This window comes from Drosophila albomicans, chromosome 2L (genome assembly GCF_009650485.2).
Source record: "Drosophila albomicans strain 15112-1751.03 chromosome 2L, ASM965048v2, whole genome shotgun sequence".
Classification (NCBI taxonomy): Eukaryota; Metazoa; Arthropoda; class Insecta; order Diptera; family Drosophilidae; genus Drosophila; species Drosophila albomicans.
This window is the reverse complement of record NC_047628.2, coordinates 22,894,380-22,914,473: the sequence shown is the minus strand read 5'-3', so window position 1 is coordinate 22,914,473 and position 20,094 is coordinate 22,894,380. Positions and strand designations below refer to the sequence as shown.

The 20,094-nt window shown below is 39.7% G+C and overlaps 1 protein-coding gene across 1 annotated transcript; it reads left to right on the top strand.

Moving 5' to 3' along the window:
• Positions 1–16,997: 16,997 nt before the first annotated feature.
• On the top strand, positions 16,998–19,080 carry LOC117565512 (uncharacterized). The gene is made up of 2 exons (XM_034244643.2): positions 16,998–17,200; positions 17,267–19,080. Exons 1-2 carry the CDS (start codon positions 17,084–17,086, stop codon positions 19,004–19,006), a joined length of 1,857 nt encoding a protein of 618 aa, XP_034100534.1. The 5' UTR covers positions 16,998–17,083; the 3' UTR covers positions 19,007–19,080.
• The last annotated feature ends 1,014 nt before the right edge of the window (positions 19,081–20,094 follow it).

Here is a 20,094-nt window from a genome sequence, read left to right as displayed (position 1 = left end):
ATAAATTGTACAAATAATTCAGCACATTGTCTGTAGGCTCCTCCCCTCAATCTATCCCAACTTCGAGCAGTAAATATAGATGGACTCAAGTGAGTGCAGTGGCTAAAGAAAACAAAAGCGAAGGAAGGAGAGAAAGCCAAAAGAATCATCACTTGGAGCTGACCGCAATGCCAATAGGAGGGAAAGAGGGGAGGGAGAGAGTGAAGTAGCATTTGCTGGAGTTGTAGTCCGCAATCGATCAAAAGGAATTATGTCTCAACACAATTGTAAATAAATCTTTGCGGCCATGTGGACATTATGTGCACGCTGAGGCCAAAAGGCTTGGCCATATCGCTGTTCTAACCACAGACACCGCAGAGCGAGCAAAATAGAGAAAGAGAGAGAGAGAGAGAGAATAGAAGATGGGGAGCTTGGCATGTGGATAAATCCTGCATATCACATATATGAAGATTGAGTGGTAATGTGTGCAAATCTAAACCTCTCTGCTGAGGCTTTTGCCTGCTCCAGCTATCGCTTCTCTTGTTGCCGTTCCTGCTCTAGCTACTGCTGTTAGCGTGTCCTTGTGCTTGGCCGTTGACATGTTGGTAAATTGGTCCTTAGCCGATTGCATCGATTGCTGCCACACATACAACGCTGTCTACCATCCCTCCCGCCCCTTTGTCTATGTCAGTGGATGTTCGGTTTTGGCCCGAACAGTGTTCAACATTTTGCAAACTGGGGAATTAAGTCTAAATGCCGGAAATTAATCTGCCCAAAAGACACAAATACAATATTATTGAGTGGTGATTTTACAAGTGTCGTTGTCATTAGGAAATTGCCTCTCGCAGTCCGTTTTTGTATACGACATCGAATAGCTTGCGGTTGTGTCTCCGCAGTTCAAGGCGAAATTTATAATGCGCATCGATAATGATTTGTTATTTAAAGCTCAAACAAATATCCGGCACTTTTAATGGCCAAAAATAAGAAAAACCGGGAGAGACGCGCATAAAAAAAGTACAATTTCGAAATGAAATAAAACACGCGCCAAAGATTCTCGAGTTGCTGTTGCCGTTGCTGTGGCTGTGTCTGTGTTTATTTATCATGCGGCACGCGAAACCACAAGAAACTTATCGGCACAAAATCACAAGTCTGTGCCTCAGTCTCACACTCAAATCTGGGGATGAGGATGAGAGCGAGTCTGAGACTAAGGCTGAAAAAACATTGAAGCATTTTGTGTTCTTTTCAACATTAATTTGTTTCTTCTGCAAATGCCAAGGGCTTTGTGCAATCAGCGTGAACATGAGCTGAACGACGACGAAACGATGTCTTGGCAGCTCAGGCTGACGCTGGAGTCGAAGCCTTTTGATGCTGTCGAGGGAAATTTGGAAATTCGATAGCAGGAAATGAGATGGCCGACAACGTGGCGTATGTGCAATGTGGTAGCAATGGCAACAGTCGAGAAAAAAAAAAACAGAATTCAAACATCAGCTGATAAGCGACTCTTGGCACACGCACTCACATGTAATCAATTTTCAAAATGTTATGCAAAGCCCTCTCTTAGGGCTTTGCTTTCGAATTTCATTTAAATTCATCTCGACAATAATGGAAAATTGCCTCAAAACCAAATGTGAAAATGTTATTGTTGTTCTTTTTTATACCCGCTACCCATAGGGTAGAAGGGTATTATAATTTTGTGCCGGCAGGAAATGTATGTAACAGGTAGAACGAGGCATCTCCGACCCTATAAAGTATATATATTCATGATCAGCGTCAACAGCCGAGACGATCTAGCCATGTCCGTCTGTCCGTCTGTGTGTCTGTGTGTCTGTGTGTCTGTCCGTCTGTCCGTCCGTCCGTATGAACACCTAGATCTCAGAGACTATAAGATATAGAGCTATAATTTTTTTTCGACAGCATTTGTTATGTTTGCACGCAGATCAAGTTTGTTTCAAATTTTTGCCACGCCCTCTTCCGCCCCCGTAAATCAAAAAAATCGAATAACAAGCGTAATTTAAAAGCTAGAGTTGCGGATTTTGGTATAAACAATAATAACTATAGTATTTATGATCCCTGAAAATTTGGTTGCGATCAGATAAAAATTGTCGAAGTTATTAAAGAAATACTTTTGTATGGGCAAAAACGCCTACTTACTAGGGGTCTAATTTGCTTTGGCCGACAATCTGGTATATTGTGCCGTCTATGGTATATTTTGAATGCGGTACTATATCGATATACCAAATATACCATGTGGTATATTTTTTAGTATTTTTAGTATATTTGCTATATTTTTTATAATAATACCCCAAATATATTTTTAGTATGTTTGTAGTATAATTGGTATGTTTTGAGAATAATACCGCAAAATATATTGCTTTTATTCAAAATGGGTAGCGGGTATCTCACAGTCGAGCACTCTCGACTGTAGCTTTCTTACTTGTTTTAATTAAATTTGCATCAATACTATTGTCAATTTTTGGTTTTACAATTGAGAATTATGTACAAAAATAACCAATCCAAATGTGAAATATCTTTGGCAAAATGAAATTCGATACAGAGCTGAAGTATAAGCTTACAGCTGTTGAAATGCGATTCGAAATAATCGAAACTGTTGCTTTTCTTTTGATTCAATAAATTCGTTTGCACTTTGCAAGTGGCTGGCAACTTATGCGTATGAAAAGTTATTACGAATAAATGGAATTTTTATTTTGCATTTTATTTCGATTGAGTTGCTTTTTGATATCAGTTGAATGCTTGACTCAATTGCAATTTATTTATTTTGGGGTTTTGTTGCTCAACTGTAAATTGCATAAAAATTGATCGCATTTTCGATAGTTTATAAGCGATACTCAAAATTGTCAATTTTCGGAATGCTCCATTATAATATGCTCGGTTGGCTAACAGTACTCAGCTTTAAGTACATTGAGGGTATAGAAAGGGAAGAGAAGAGAGGGAGGAAGAGAGTCTTAGTTGGCAGCTGCTGGCTGTCAATTCTATTGTTTGGCAACGGCTGCCTGTTGTGTTGCCTCGTGATGTTGGCCATTAAAATGGCCTTGCCTTATGTCGGCCATATTAATTTTTGTTCCACATTGAAGAGCGGAAGTGGGGAAGGGGCAAGGGCAGAGTCGGGTCGGGTCGGTCGGTGGCATGTTAGGTGCTGCACATTAAACCCCCTTCGGATGCTGTAACGTGACACGTGAGCATCGCTTACGTGGTTATGGTTATCGCTTTTACGTAATTTGCTCGTTTATAGCACGCATCATTGTTGGAGCAATTGCTGTTGTTGTTGCTGCCGATGTTGATGCTGCTGCTGCTGCCTCTGTGGCTGTTGCATGCCCAATTAGCACATGCGGCATCGTGAGAAGCTGCTTAAGGCTTAATAGAAAATGATGTGAAGGCACTTTTGATTGCTAATTTGCTACAATATTAATTTAGTTTAATGCAAATGCGAGCTGGTTATTGATGCTCCTTACATTTATCTCAGATTAAATTAAATTCTAGCTTTTGATATGAGCATCAAAGGGAAATGGTATGAAATTAAGTGCTTTGTTTCAGTAACTCAATCGTTGCAAGAATGTTTGGTATAAATTGCAACTAAATATCTGATTTAATTGTAAGCATAAATTGTTTATAACGATTAAACTGACAGTTCTGAAAATAGTCTAATAAATAGTCTGCTCGTTATAAATTATTTTCGATAAAATCTTAAATTTATCAGAGCAATTAAAGCATACAAAATGCCAATAACAATAAATGAAAACTAAATATATATGATACTAGATGACTAGTAAATACTCTGTGATATGTTTCAATTAAGTTGCACAATTTTAAAGCATGCTTTTCTTAGACAAAACTTTTCGAGTTTCCATTTGATTAGAAATTGCAAGCGACAGAGAGAACAGAAAGTGCGAAACAAAAGGCAGTTAGCCGCTTAAACTAACCACAAAAGTTTTGGCAAGCAGTTTGGCTTATAATTATTTACAAATGGCCAACGAAGTCAAACGAAACGAACGAAGAGAGAAGGCGCCAGGAGCAGGCAAATCCTTGCAGCTAACCGCACAATTCTGTTATTTCTGTGGTGTGCTAAATTTATCTAACTTGCTGCAAAAGGCGCAGCAGCAAGAACAGCAAAAGAACGAAAGGAGCATTTTTCGTTTGCTGTCAGTGCTCATTTGGTTTAGTTTTGCGACTGGACAACCAAGAGCTGCTGCAGCTAGGGACATATATGAGAGAGAGAAGCCGAAGATAGACTAGGACGAGGAGTACACAAGGGAGCAAAAGAAACGTCAAGAGGAAGGAAGCGAAGCACATCCGTTTGCCAGTTTATTTTGGGGCATTTGCGGACTATCAAAACAAAAGTGAATAAGTTGTTGCCTGTGCAATTTATGTTGTGTTTACTTAAAACTGCAGGACACAGTCACCAGAGGCAGCGACATAGGACACTCCGGCCATAGACCAGAGTTTTCCATTTTCTTGCTGTTGTTCTTGTTGTTGGTGTTGAGACAACACATACATATACGGATGTAAAGTGGGATTTGGGGTTAGTTTGGATGTCAGTTTAGGGGCCAAAAAGAGCACAAGCGATGAACATATTTGCTTTTAAACTACATTACATTACATTTTGCCTCCTCTTCTATCTGCTTTCAGCTCTGCTCTTCCATTATCTCTACACTTTCTTTGGCGTCACTTAATTTACTTTGCTCAAGTCGACCCTGAGCTGAGTTCAAGTTTTTGGCTGGCGCCGTCAAATGTCATTTTAATCATATTTCTTGATACACCCAACTTCGCCTTTGTGGCCTAATAATGCCCCAAAGCGTTTTACCAAAATTGAAAACTCGTGCAAATAATTTGCATAATGTGCGATGCCACACACATACATACACACAAACATTCGCGTACACACACATACATACATTCACCGACACATATACTTAGAATAAGCCGCACTCAGACAACGAGCAAAGTCTTTGTACTTGACAACAAGACGGCGAAATAAAAGAACGAAAAATATACAACAAAAACACACACGAAAGAGAAAGTAAAACTGAGAAACTGGGCTGTCAACACGCTCACAGCTTTCGCTCGCCAGCTTAGCTTAGCTCATATTTATATTTTGTATTATTTATGCATATATAATACGTTTCAAACGATGCACCATGGGCGCAACCAACAACTATTTCAATTAAATTTACAAGTTATTCTTAGTCTTCATAATTCTTTTTATAAAATACAGTATACATTTCTTTAACAAAAATAATACTACTTTCGAATATTATTATATTGTCATAAGTAAGCTTCAGTTTTTATTTTTAATTTTAAACAGTTTTTCTATATAAAAGTTACGCCAAGTTTGGGCTTCCAGCATATAAAATCTTCCTCAGCTCTAGGAGATTAAAGGAATAAATTACTGGAATCATTTGGGCTGTCACACTATATCATGAATACATCTCCTGCATGTGCAACGCATTTTCTCTACATTTCCCCCACATTAGAGACACACTTCTATTAAAATAATGAGTATTGACATTTCATATTCATATTTGCATAGGATAAATTAACGCATTGTAGAAAGTGTGTCACAGACTCAGCATTATCAGCAACTGTCCCACCGTCCACCCCTTCAAATTATTCTGTCTGCACCTGATGATCATTTAAATTTTTCTTTTACTATATTATTCCTTCTTCACTCTTTGATATACAGTGTTGTATTTCAACCTCATTTTTAACTTATGAATATTAATCTGACGCACAATTTTTATCGACAATTGCATCGTTTTGTGTCATTGTGCGTGGCAAGAGGCCTCGCATTAAATATGCAAGCGACGGCATATTTCACTGGGAAAACGAAATTAGCCTTAAATTGTTCCCCGCCAAGCGACATGGTTATTAAGTGTTCCACATGCACTTTGTACACACACACACACACACACACACAGACACTCGTATAGTCGCTCGATTCACATGCACGCATACTTACGTAAAGTTTGATATACTTACGCTTATAGATATGGATACTTTATTTATGGCAATGGGTCGTATTAATGAACATGTCCCAAGCAGGCAGTTTGTTCGAGTCCTTGCCGGTGTTGTTGCCTTGCCAGTCTTGTCATTATTGTTGTTGGGATTGATGTTGTTGTTGCTGTTGTCATTAACCTCAATTTATTTATATGTGGGGTAAAAGCTGTTTCTATCTCTGTCTCCTTCGCCGTCGCTTGCTGCGACTCTTGACTCTTTGGCATTGGCAAGCTGCAATAATTGCTGCCAAATTGCAGGCAACCTTCGGACTTCTGCCTCCAGTACTCCGTCTGTCTCCGACTGTCTTCCGTATCCGGTGTCCTGTCTTCTGTCTTCACTGCCTCCTGGCTTGGGCAAATGGCCAAGCAGCCTTAAATGGTCTCGAGAAGCTGGTCAAGCGGGGAGGGCAGGCTGCCGGCAAACTTAATTGAAGTGTAAGCCGTTCAAGTTGAAAACTACGACCATCTTTCCACTGGCACAGCCCCTTTTTGGGGTCTCCTATAGCTTCGACTGCTGCAGCGAAGCCATTGCCAAGTCACGTCAACGTCACTAACAAAAAACTAAAGTTGATAACTGAAAGCGAGGGAACTTGGAGGGGGGAAGGTGGCCCAGAGATCGAGGGAGTCTGCTTCTTAATGGATTAATTTACTTTGTCGCCGCTGCCAAAGCACTTGAAGTTGAAGCCCCTGCGCTGCGCTGTGAGGCAGCGGACCGTGTAAAAGGTTTTTGCGGCATGCCACGCCCGACTTTCACGCTTGCTTTACGACGCCCATTAGAGAGGTGAATGGCAAGAGAGAACGAGCGGAGGGACGTGGAGGAGGGAGCTTTGGGTAAATGGTGCATGCCGCATCGAACCTAATTGAAATGCTGATGAAAAGAAAATTGTTGTTTCGAAAACAATAATGAAAAGTGAAATAACAATAAAACGTTTGCCAGAGACACACACAATTCTCACACACATACATATGCACACACACAGGCACACACTTTCAACCATGTGCTGATAAAAAAGAGAAGCGAAACTGAAACGGAAACTGGAACTAAACAAAACAAAGCCAAACAACAGCAAAGCGGAAACAATGTTGCCCGTGTTTCTGACACCCTGTATTGTTCGTTGAATTAAAAGGGGTAGACGAAGCTGCTGTTATAGTGACAATTTTCTTTAAATTTTAGTGCAGAAAGCCTGTCGCTTCATACCTTCTAACAGCATTTAATTGTTTACTGCCGATGTTGTGTATATTAGAAATTTGTAGAGCTGAAACTAAAGCTAAAATATTTTATACATTTTTATATGTTGAAGTATTCCTTTGATAATAAAAACTTTTAACTTTAAAGTATTCTTAAATATTTTGATTATTTTATAACTTTATTATGATTATATGTTGTAAAAATTTGCTTTAAAATTCTTCTTTGAATTCTCATTCTAACCAGTTATTTTTGTATGTTATGGTATTGATTACCGATTTCATTTAGATCTTTATACTTCGACTTCAATTGTTTGTTGAAATTTTACTATAATCCCCTTGGAATCTTAGTGACTTTATTGTGTGGTAACCTGAAGCCGAGCATAGTGTCACCTTTACAGCAAAACGCTTATGCTTTGCCAGCGTGTGTGCCCACTGCTGCTGCTGATGTTGTTGTTTGTGCTAGCGTCAGCTAACTAACCAAGGCAGACACCCTCAGCCTCATCCCCGGCCTCCTTCTCCTGCTCAGACCTGGCAGACTGTTGTTGGCTGAGTAGCAACAAAAAGTGGCCCCCGGTTTGGTCCCGTTGCCATATGTTGGTCAAAAATAAATTGAAGTGGTTTCCCCCAGTCGACCTACATAAACATATTTTAGCCACTCAGCCAGCGAGTTGTGTATCTTGCACTGTCTGTGTGGGTCTCGTTCGTTCGGTCTCTGTCCCTCTCTGTGTGTGTGTGTGTTTGTGTGGTGGAAACATTTAGCAAGCGGCGCCTTAACGTATGCAACATTATTTCAAACACTGAAATAAAAAGCCCAACACTATGGCCACAAAGCGAAAGAGAATGTGAGAAGGGAGCGGGAATGGGAATGGGAATAGAACTGTGGTGATGCCGTTTTAGCATTAAATTAGGTGGTTGTCTGGCAATGTGATGGCCAGGTGCGAGAGCTTAGCCGTCGTCGTTACATGTTGCCCGCATGTAAAGTAGTTTTTATGCGACCCTCTTGTCTCTGTCTGTCTTTCTCAGTGTGTGTGTGTGTGTGTCTGGGTCTCCATTGCCCGCCGCTTGTTGTGAGTGCATCATTAATTTTAATTTGTATAGCCCAAGTCCGCCAACAACATGGCCATCAACCAAGCAGGCAGTCAGGCAAACAGCCAGTCTGCCCGTGCGTTGCAGGCAGAGCAAGGACACCCAGGACACTTAGCCAATTCGAAAGCATTGCCGCCGCAACCGCAATCCGACAACGTCACTTGCAACGCTGTTTAGTTTCACTTAAAGTGCCTCGTTGTTGTCTCCCTGTCACGTTTTCCCTATCTCTCTCTGCCTCTCTGTCTCTCCTCTATCTATCTTTCTCTGTGGCCTGCAGCTGCTGTTGGCCTTTTTGCCGCCGCTTCGTTTGCAATGCGTTTTGCGGTTTGCTAAATTATGAATTGTGATGAAAATATGTAGCTCAAGTTTTTGGTCAGTAAATTATTATTATTTTTCTGCTCTTGCTCTTTTTTTTTTTTTTTTGGTTGAGTTTTCACCAGTTGCGCAACACATTTTTGTGCAATATTTATTGCACTTTACTTGGCCGCAAGCTAGAAGCAGAAAAACACAAATATTTGGCTAATATTGCTCTATGCAATACATTTTATGATTGCTTTTTAACAGCAGATTAGTTATTGTGCATGACAGAAAGATGCCCTGCAGTCAAGTGCAAAAAATAATAATATTATATGTAAGAAGTTCTTTGTGAACAATAATTAAATAGTGACAGCATTTAGAAAGAAAGTAGTTAATTAAAATATTGTTATTTCTTTATACACGATCTGTCAAACATATGATACCCCCTTATAACTTTCTAGCTAGAGTATATTAAATGCACATTTTTTGTGTGTGCTTTAATTAAACTATACGCAATGCTGCAATGAATAAATAAAACACTGCCAAGAGAACTCCATAACTTGTAGCCTCTTAATTATTTGTGTGTGTGTGTGTGTGTGTGCAACCACAGCTATTTATACATATTAGGCAATTGCCAAACAAAATATTCATATACTCGTTCTCGTATTATTTGCTTGCTAAAACTAGCAATTAAAATAATGCTCAGTCGTAGACATACTCGTAAAAATTAGTTGTATCACCTTTTATCGTCACAGCTTCGCACCAGTTTCGCAGGCAGCAATTAGCTTTGGTTCCACTGCCAAATATTTAACAGCAATTTCGCACATTTTGGCCCACTAATTAGCCGAGCTCCTCTTGCACTCTTCCTCCTGCTCACAACTCTCCAGTGGCCTCAGTCAACCGTATCCACTTGACGTTGCTAATGCTCATGAAGTTTTTTTCCCCGTTCTCCCCGCTTTTTCTTTTTTCTTTTACTTTTTGGAGCGGTGTTTGAGGGGAGGAGGAATGCGAGCTACTTAACTACCTTGTATTCATGCCTATCCTTAGAGCATAAAAATCCGCAACTAATCACCGCATAAACACAGCCGAAAAACTTTTGCTAATGTTAACTGCCTGGCGCATCACCGACAGCTGCATAAAAAGGATACATTCAGAGAGCGAGAGGCTCTCATGTTGTGCCCAGCCAATTAGTGTAGACTGCTGCTCATATACATAAAGTACGCACTTCTCATATACCCTACACTATACGGATAAGTATCAATAAAAACTAGAAATTTATGTGACTGTAAGTAGACTTCTTTTATAGCGTTTGCTTTGGGGAATACAATTTATTTGAATCATTCGGAATATACGGTTTATACTATTTATTTATACAATTTTATTATAATTACTTTTATTGATTTAGGTTAAGCATTGAATTTGTTATTTATTTATTTTAGATAGAATATAAGAATTTCAACAACAAGACTTATTACAAATAACAATAACAATAATTTATTTAATTTTGCTTTATTATTCAAGCTTGTAATATGGTCTTCTAATCACGCCACTTCTTTTGCAGGGTATTCATCAAGCTGTGCGCTTTTCACAGCGCACAGCATGAAGGCGGTGCTTGGTGGGAAGGAAGAGCAACTGGATGAGGGGACTTGAACATGAACTGCGCGGATATAAACTTGCAATCAGCGGTTATGTAGATCGAGGCAGCCCAACCCACACACATGCAAGTACACACACACACACACATACGCTTATACAACACAGCAACATAATTACACTTGTCAGTTCATTGTGCCACAATGAGCAAGGCAACACGAGAGCAAAAGGGCGAGGAGGGTAGAGAGAGGCACACGCATTGTTGGCATTCATGTATAGCGAGTGGCAGGCAGAGGCAGAGGTCAGTGTCCGAGAATGGATTTTCGAAAAGGAAACGCATACTCATACGCATGTTGCACGTGCCGCATGGTCAGCAGCGAGACGACATCATCATGATGATGATGTTGCTGTTGCAACATGATGGTCATTTGTTGTGGCTAATTGCGTTAAAACCGCATGGCCAGCCATTGAAACGTGACACATTTTTGTGTCATTTTCGGTTCACGACAACAGCAGCAACAACAACAATAGCTCGCAACGAAATAAACAACAATAAAATGTCAAAATATGCATAAATCACTGACCAGCAAAACACGCAACACATACACATGCCACACACAAATTCTCGCCACAATATTATGAATACTATATGCGCCAACAAGCCAACAAAGTTGGGCTGATGTGGCTGACTAGATAGCTCGATAGACAGACGGACGCAATTGCTAAACGCTTTCAGCTTTTGGCCACCTTTAGGCAGCTTTGAACACCTCTTTCGCTTCCCTATTTCCATGTCTCTCACCAGCCAGCTAAATGTCGGCTTCAATCAGCTGTGCAGTCAGTTGTCGACGTCGCACATCCGCCCCGTGTTCGCATTGCAACAATTGCGACCGGCAATAAATTTATCAATTTTTTACGTTTTGCTTTTTATTTATTACCCACGTTTTTCTTTCATACGCTTTTCGCGACTTTTGCCAATAACGAAATGTAAAAGCCAAAGCTAAACCAAAAGGGGGAAACAAAAGCAAAAAGTTTTGTGGCAAATACAAAGTTGAAATGCTCTGCTCGGCAGTTGAAACAATTTTGATAACTTTATTAAATATAAATATTAACGACTTTTATCAAATTTAAATTATTTTATACGGAAAACAACTGCTGTATACCCTCCCATTAATAAAGTTTTCATTCAATGTCGGTGGGTGCGCCGCAAAGTATGCTTCAAAATTTGTATTGGGAAACCGCTTAGATTTCTCACTTTATCACGAACTATTTCGTTGCAAACGGTTCAACAATTTCGTAATTCTTTATGCCATTGTGGCTCCGCTCAGACAATGGATAATAGAAACAACAACAAGCCATGTTTTTTGGGTTCGATGTGCTGCATGTTGATAGACACAAAACTTTATTCACTGTCAATGTGCCGCCTGTGAGGCATGCCATGATTCAAATACCGTGTCTAAAAATTGGACAGCCTATTTATATTGGCATTTTAAAAATAAATTTCATGTATTTTCATAATATTTCGGCATACGTTTTTAGAACAAGAAAACCTTAAAATTGTATGCATTCAATTGCTTGCTATTTAGAATAAAGACAAATTTATTTTACAATTATCAGAAATACTTTTTAAAATGTCTATTATTAATATATTTAAATAAAGCGTAGTAAGTATTTTCATTATTATGAATCAAAATGAATGAATTAATATTTAATTGGGTATCTTGTAGTTGATCTTATTCAAAGCTTGGCCAAAGCCAAGTCGATTTTTCTTGCACGCGTGTGTTAGCATGTTAGGCTCACATATTCACACACTAACACACCCACACACACACACACTATGTAGGAGCAGGAACAGTTTGTGCCATAAATAAAATTTAAGCTACACGATGACGACGACAGCCACCGCTATGCGAGTGTGTGTGTGTGTGTGTGTGCGTGTGTATATATATGAGCACTCAAGCAACAAAAGGTAGCGCAGTGGCATTTGATTTATGATTGCTCAGCCAGTGAGGTTAAGACTTTGAAAATATTTTCACAGACACACAAAATACGGAGCACAGCAACAAGAGGCCGAGGGGCAAGAGACGGGCCTATAGAATACCACAGTACAGCATGAAGAATATAAGAGGGAATACAGGCGATGGAGAGTCAGAGTGGAGCCCGCATTGTGCTCATGGCAAGCTCAAAGGACATACAACGTCACCCGAGTCTCCATGTCCTTGGCAGTTTTGTGTGTGGCTGGCATAAAGCTTTTATTAGTTGCGGCTTCAGCTAACGCTTAGCATAATGAAAGGCCACACGCACACACTCATATGCTGGCGTTCAATCTAATATCGCACATGTCAAAAACTGTGGAAATTTGCTTAAGAATTTCGCACGTTTCACAAACATAGACACAGACTTGCAGCCGGCCTGCATTTCCGGCCCCGACTACGAGGAGCTGACAGTTCGTGCCTGTTCGCCTTATCGGGCCAATAGCAATAACAACACCAGCAGCAGCAGCAGCAGCTGTAAGTTGAACTACTGCGACTTTTGTGCCATAAGTTTTGGACTTCGAGACTGCAGCAGTTGTTATACCCGATACTCAAAAGGTAAAAGGGTTATAACTTTGTAGACGCATCTCCAAACCCATAATATATATGTATATATATATATATTTGATCAGCATCACCGTCTGTCCGTATGAAAAAATGGATGACAGAGACTACAAGAAATGAATAATGATTTATTGCTAGCACTTATTATTATTGCGCCCAGAACAAGTTTGTTTTATTGCACTTCCGCAAATCGAAAGCATCTTATAGCAAGCTCCTGGTATAATTTTGTGTTTTCAGTATAATTTTTCGGTATATTTACAGAATACCGGTATATTTACAGAAACTCTTGGTATATTTTTGCATTTTTTTTCAGTATATTGATTCGGTACATTTTCAGCAAAATACCGCACAGCTTTGTTCTTATTAAAAATAGATAGCGGGTAACTCATAGTCGAGCACACTTGACTGTAGCTTTCTTCCTTGTTCTTGTTGTGTGATACTGGCCAAATAAACTTGCATGTGCTCTGCTCCACATCAAATTGTGTTGCCTTTGTGCCTGTTCACTCGGCATATTACCAACTTTTCGCTTTCGCTTCGTATCGCTCCGTTTTAACTGCCAGCATACCAAAAATAAGGCATTTTAGCTATGCGACTCACACATACACACATAAAAGTACTTGGTCAGAAGTGCAATCCAGAGGGGAAACGTTTGGTAAAACAATTAAAGTTCTATTAGGCGGCAAATGCAAATGCAGCATTGTTTTTCTCAGTTTTCTCTGGCATTTTAAGCTGTCACACACATAACTGGCGCCTAAATGTTTTTGCCAGTTTAGTGCATAAGCCGTTTTAATTGTTTCGTTAAATGAGCCAAATGCCTCCGCAAGCAGCTGCAAATAAAACAACTGAAATACCAAAATCTCTTTAGAGTAAATAAAATGCAGGCACTCTTTAAATTTTAAAACAGATTAAACAACATTTCTTTACTCAGTATAAGCCCCTTGCAACACTTTCTGCCAAATCCAGGGTATGAACAGAAAGTAGTCAAACAGCATTAAAAGTTGTTGCATAAAGCGCTGTGCATGTTCTTTTATTGGTGCAGATATAAACGGCTTTGCAGAGTGAAATTGAGAAAGAGCACGATTGCGTTTTATTTAGTCTTCAGCTAAATTGTAATTGCAATCTGAATATTTGCATAATTAAAGAGAAGCTATGCAGCGAATCTATACCGAATGAATACTTGGAATATGTACTTAAGTATAAGATAGTAATTAAATAAGTTTAAAATTAAATTAAATGTTCTAAACTAAAACTCCATTAAAATCCCTAAATTAAATTTTCTGAGCAAAAATTCCATTTCAAACCGTAAATTAAATTTTCAAGACTAAAACTCCATTTCAATATCAAAATCAAAGGCAGTTAATATAATTTTAAATTACATAGTTTTTACCCTTTGACAATTTGTCACATCAATTTCTGCAGTCATGCTGTTAGCCTCTTAAAGCAGTTCAACAACTTCGACTCTGTCAAAAATTGACTCAATCAAGCAAGCAGACAGGCAGACAATCAATCAATGATAATGCAAATATGTATTCATTGTATTTAATTCAGCATTTAACATGGCATGTGAATATAAACAGCTGCTACTCATTCATATTCATATTCACATTGGTATTCTTATTCATTGATATTTGCACAAAGGAAACGTTGTCAAATGTTGTGTCTCCGCTCGAGTTATTGCCACTTGTGAATCGCAAGTCAAGGAAAGAGACTTCTCCGAAATACTTTTGACCAATGTGAAGCCGTGTGGCACATCCCAATTGTGCTGCAGCAACAACAATAACAGTAGCATCAACATATCGGGACAATGGGAATTGAACGTTACCAAATGTAACGCAATTTGTTTAGAGTTCAATTCGGCAAATGTTTGTCAATATGTTTTATCTAATGCCAACAATATTTACACATGCATAAATTTAACTATTCCAAGAATGCCAAGTTAGACGATAAAATAAGAAAGAGTAATAGAGAGAGAGAGAGAGAGAGAGGCAGAAAAGAAGACTCGTCCATTTGGGAGTTTTATGTTTGTGTCAATAAAGTTTTATTTTATTATTTGCTTGTTTGTGGAGTAAGCTGAGGGGGGAAAAGCGGCAGAAGGGAGGGGGATGGGTGTCTGTTGCCAAGGGGAATGACAACAGCAGTCGCATGTTTGCGCTATTGAATTTATGTTTCTCACTGCAAACACCCACACACTCACACACACCAATACACTCCCCACATTCACTTACTTAAACACACACACACACTTATACGCACATTGAGCGAGCAAATAAAACATGTTGCTCTCTCGGTCTGCTGCCCGAATTCAAACTTATCGAATTTATGTTTGGCTGTGTATTGAATTTTAATGCTCCCTGGTATTTCCAATTGTGCTCCCTCCCAGGCCCCTCTCTCTTTCTCTCTCTCTATCCCTGCCATTCGGCCACCCGCACTCACATTGAACTGCCACAGTTATCAACATGTACGCACAAAATGCTTGAGGGAATTCACTGCAAAACTACTTAAAATAAACTCATCCTCAAGCTTCGTTCCTTAAATTGGATTTTGTGTAGCGCATTAAAAATGGAAAAAAAGAGAACAAGAGAGAAGGAAAATCTGGAAAATCCAGCAGGCAAATGGAAGTGAAACGAAGTTGTGCCAAGTTGCTTTGGAGTAAATACATTTTGTAAAAAATATGTTTACAAATTTTTTGCAATTGCAACCGCAATCAAAACGGACTGCAGAGCTGATAGAAAGGATTTTGCTTCAACTAGCGAGATGCAGGTGGCGAGGAGAGGAAAGGAGAGAAGAGTTCCAAGCAAGGGTGAGATGCAATGATTGCAACTTTGCCTGGGTGACATTTACATGAAAAGGGAAGCATCAAATGCAGCCACGCCCCGCCCTTAGCAGCCACCACATTGCCATTAATGCAAGAATTTATGGATGGCAACTAACAACAGCAGCAGCAACAGCATCAGAGGCAACAACAACAGCAGCAGCAACAACTACAACGACAGCAATAGCAGATCTGACAGAGGACAACAACAATGCACAATGTTAACGCCATCGTGCGTTGTTAGCAGTTTCAAGTGTCTGCTCTGCCTTTGGAGGGGGCGGTGGGGGTGGGGGAAGAAGCAAGGCGAACGGAAGCAGCAACAACAAAGCAACAAGACAACAACTGTGCTGATAACCATAACACTGAGTGATATACAGCACCCCAGCACCCAACTCAATTTTCAAGCTGGAAAAATCCACAGCCATGAGCAGGAAACTAATCCAGACTGTCCTTTGACTTCATAAGCACTTATGCTAATCTATATTTTTTATGGCCACAATTGTTTAACCTTGCCAATACTATCAATAAAAAGTATCATCAACATTATTATTATGTTTATTATGATTATTATTATTACTATTTCTATTATTATTATTAGTATTAGTATAACTATTAGTATTTTTATTGTAATTCATTTCTATATTAAACATTTACTAAATGCAAGACACATTTAACAATGAGTTTTATTTAAAATTTTCCCAAATGTTTGTTGATGTATTACCAAACTCTCTTACAACTCTTTATATATAATATATTATTTATATTTTTTATACGAGTATACTATATAAAATATTATTTATTTTTCTCATTACTAAAATATTTCCATTATTTTCTCCATCTCTTTAATTTTCTCCATTTAGCCACATGCCAGTTACCATTTTCAGGCTCATAACTTATGTTAAAGTGTTCGTAACTATATAAAAATTGCAACTGGAATGTTATGAGCATAAGTGCATGAGTGTGCGTGCTTGTTGTGCATGTGCATGTGCTTGTTGCCTTATTGCTTAACGCAGCAAAAGTATGGGCGCAGGCATTGCAGCGGAACATGTGATGCATCCCTACTAATTTTATGCTGCACATGCAGTTTTTCCCCTTTTTTTTCATTCTCTTTCTTTTTTTGTTGTTGTCGCTGTCTCAGTCACGCATGCATACACATATCTCAGCACCTAGATCTCCTGCCTGCTTGTCTGCACTTGTGACTGTTTTTTAATACGCTTTCCGGTTCATAGGCAGCTCTTGCATTACGTTGAGTTACGGCTTGCACAAAAAGTGTTGATTGAAAATGAAGGAGTTGATAATTGAGATGGAATTCCACAACATATACGGCATTGGTTGTACAGAGACAGCATATAATATTCTTAAAATAGTGATGTAAAGTTGTTAACTTAGTTGCTAGCATTTTTATTACTGTCTCAAGTAGGCCATGAAATTGTAAATTTTTCAACTAACACTTTAGTTACGAGCTCGCATTAATAGATTCTCAATTACAGAAAGACTTTTGATTGGCAACAAAAAAAAAAGAAATGGCAAATTTCATACATAACCCCATCCAGCAGCGATACTACTTCAAGAAGGGCGTTGCGTACACTGAGGATCACATTGTGGTGAAGAAGCTCTTTCTGTACAACGTAGACAACAAGGTAAATGTATATTCATTATTACTTGAACTGTATTTTAATTTCACAACTGCTTCTTCTTCATCTTAGCTAACCATTCCAGATTTGCAAAAGTATTTCGAGGACTTTGGACAAGTACTGGGCTTGCAAATATTTCCCAGTAGATCTCGAATAGGCAGCAACTGGAAGCGAAGCAAGGCCCTTCGCTTGATGACTGGCTACGTCTTTTTTGCCCAAGCCAAAGATGCAGCTGAAGTATTGCGCAACACATCTCACACAATCAACAAGCTGCGATTCTCAGTGAAGCCCAACGATAGTTGGCATCAACCCGATGCATATGCAAAGCCGGAGCATCTGGATGAAGAGAAGAGTGAACAGTCGGCTGTACTCTTGACTCTTAATGATCATTGTCTGGAGCACATAATGCGGCAACTGCAGCTCCCTGATCGCATTCGCTTTGCACGTACCTGCAATCGCCTTCGCAGTGTCTACGTGCAGGCTTCGGCGGCGTTGAATCGCTCAATAAGCTTCGATTCATTTGATGGCGCTACCGACTGGGATATGCGTGACTTCTTTACGCTCTCGGGTGCGCATGTACAGCACATCGAGGGCAATGTGCCGCCGGCTCGCTGCCAGCGACTTTGCGAATACCTGGGACAGCACTGCAGAAACTTGCGTTCAATGCGCGCCACGGCCAGCTATCTGAGCACTCGGAACATGCACAAGCTGTTCGCTCGCACCCATCAGCTGGAGGAGCTACAGCTGCGTGCTTGCCAGCTGCTCAACGATGGGCTTTTGGCGCTCAAGCACTTGCGGCAGTTGCAACGTTTGGATCTATCGGACAATCGAAGGTTGACGGGCCTCAACATGAACTTGCTTCCTCCATCGATTGTATCTCTCACTCTGGTCAACTGCAATGGCTTTCACTCGCAGTACATGGCAAAGATTTGTCGTGCACTGCCCAAACTGAGACAGCTAAACCTCCATGCCGTGTACACGATCACCACGGGCTTTCAACAGTTGGTGAGCAGCAACTGCGGCAATGCCATCGAGGAGGTGATCATTAGCAGCAATCCAATGCATGAGTACGAGTACATAGCCAAGTTGCCGCGCCTCAAGAAACTCGTGCTCTATTACGTCGAGCCTGGCACTACTTTCCGACCCATGCTACTCACTTGGCTAGTACAGCACAAGGCGCAACAGCTGCAACACTTTGAGGTACGTGGCCAGAACTGCATTAACGGCGAGCTGCTTGTTGAGATTGGAAAACTTGTTGGGTTGCGGATACTCGCCTTACCACACAACAGTGTGATTGGAGAGCGTGAACTGGAGTCACTCAAATTGCCGCAATTGGAGCAACTGAATCTCAAGTATTGGCTAAATTTAACTGATGCAGCTGTGTTGCGGCTGCTGGCTGCGTGCCCCAAGCTGCAGTTGCTACACCTCGAGGAGTGTCCACGCCTCACCGATAATTTGCTCCACGATATCATTTTCAAGTTGCGTCTGCAGCAGAGGGCCAAGGAACTGCAACGTCAACTGCCCGTTGTGATGCACGTCCATGGCAGCCGGATCAACTGGTTTAATGTGCATCATCCTGATGTGACGGCGGCCAAAGATGTTCTCGATGTTACGCTGGCACCTCCATCGTCCTCTGATTTGTACTTGGTAAGAATGCCCAATCTTTTCCAATTCGATTTCTATCCCATTGACGAGGATAGTTTTGGATCTGAAGATGAATTTGGTCCCGACTACGATCCCTACAGATATAATGCTGGGTTTTTCAGTGACGTTGACGAACTCGATAAATGGGAATATCTAGCAGACTTTTGATCAAAAGAATTCTTACTATTTCTGCTATTTTAATAAATAAAACATAAATAACAATTCCGCAAGCATAATATTAAAACTTGAGCATTTAATAATAAATGCAGTCTTTATGATTTTCGGTTGATTGCAATAAAAATTTAATAATTTTATATGGAAAAGATGGATGCTTCAGCCGGGTCTTGAATGGTATATCGATATACTAAATTTCGTATATTTCAGTAATTTTTCGGTATATTTATTTGGTCTATTTAAATAATAAGACCGCATTGCTGTGCTTGTTATTATTTTATTAAGTGAAACTAAATGCAACATTTTTTACTTTGTTTATTTAAGCACTTAATAAATGTTGTCGAGGTATGACGTGAATTGATATTCATGTAAGCACTTCCCACCCTTGTAATTATTGAAAAAGAATGTTCTCCCTATTTAAATATTACAGCTTAAAATCAAAGTTGTATCATTTTAATTTATTTACTTCCTCCGTTGATTTCAACAACTATCGATATAACTCAGCAACTTGGCGCTTCTGCTGACGGCTCCTGCTGTGAACTGTCAGAAAAATTGAAGTCAAGTCATATAGCAAAACGTAGTATATACACTTACGATTATAGTAATATATAAAGTAAATGTGTGTGGACATTATAAACAGTGTGTGTGTGGAGACATTGTGCAGTTCACTCGATTGCTGCACTCACATGTAACTGGTTGTTATTTTGTATTGCTTTTGGCATTTTTGCCAACCAGCCAGCAAGCAAGCCTTGTGGTAAAAGAAACTACAGCTGGAGCTGCCAAATGTCTGCCAAATATATAGAAGTCTATTAAGTTAATGTCGCGTAATTTAACAAACTGTCAAAATCGCTGGCAGAGTAACGGCAAATGCACACGATACCAAGTCGCATTCAATAAGTCTGCTGCATTTTCTTTTGCTTTTCCCCCTCTTTATTTTTGGCATGACAGCATTTTCCATTCCTTTCTTCTTTTGCTCGTAGTCTGTGCTGTCACATATTGGAGACAACGCCAAATTGTATGCTCGTTTCTTGTGTTCTTCTGCAGCAACTCGAATGGAGTTTTGCGTCAAGGTTTTTATTGCC

What these genes read in the sequence shown, in the direction of transcription:
- LOC117565512 (XM_034244643.2), top strand. Translation starts at nt 17,084, where the DNA reads ATGGCAAATTTCATACATAACCCCATCCAGCAGCGATACTACTTCAAG. An exon ending in TGTACAACGTAGACAACAAG is followed by an intron (nt 17,201 to 17,266) that starts GTAAATGTATAT and finishes TCTTCATCTTAG; the next exon opens with CTAACCATTCCAGATTTGCA.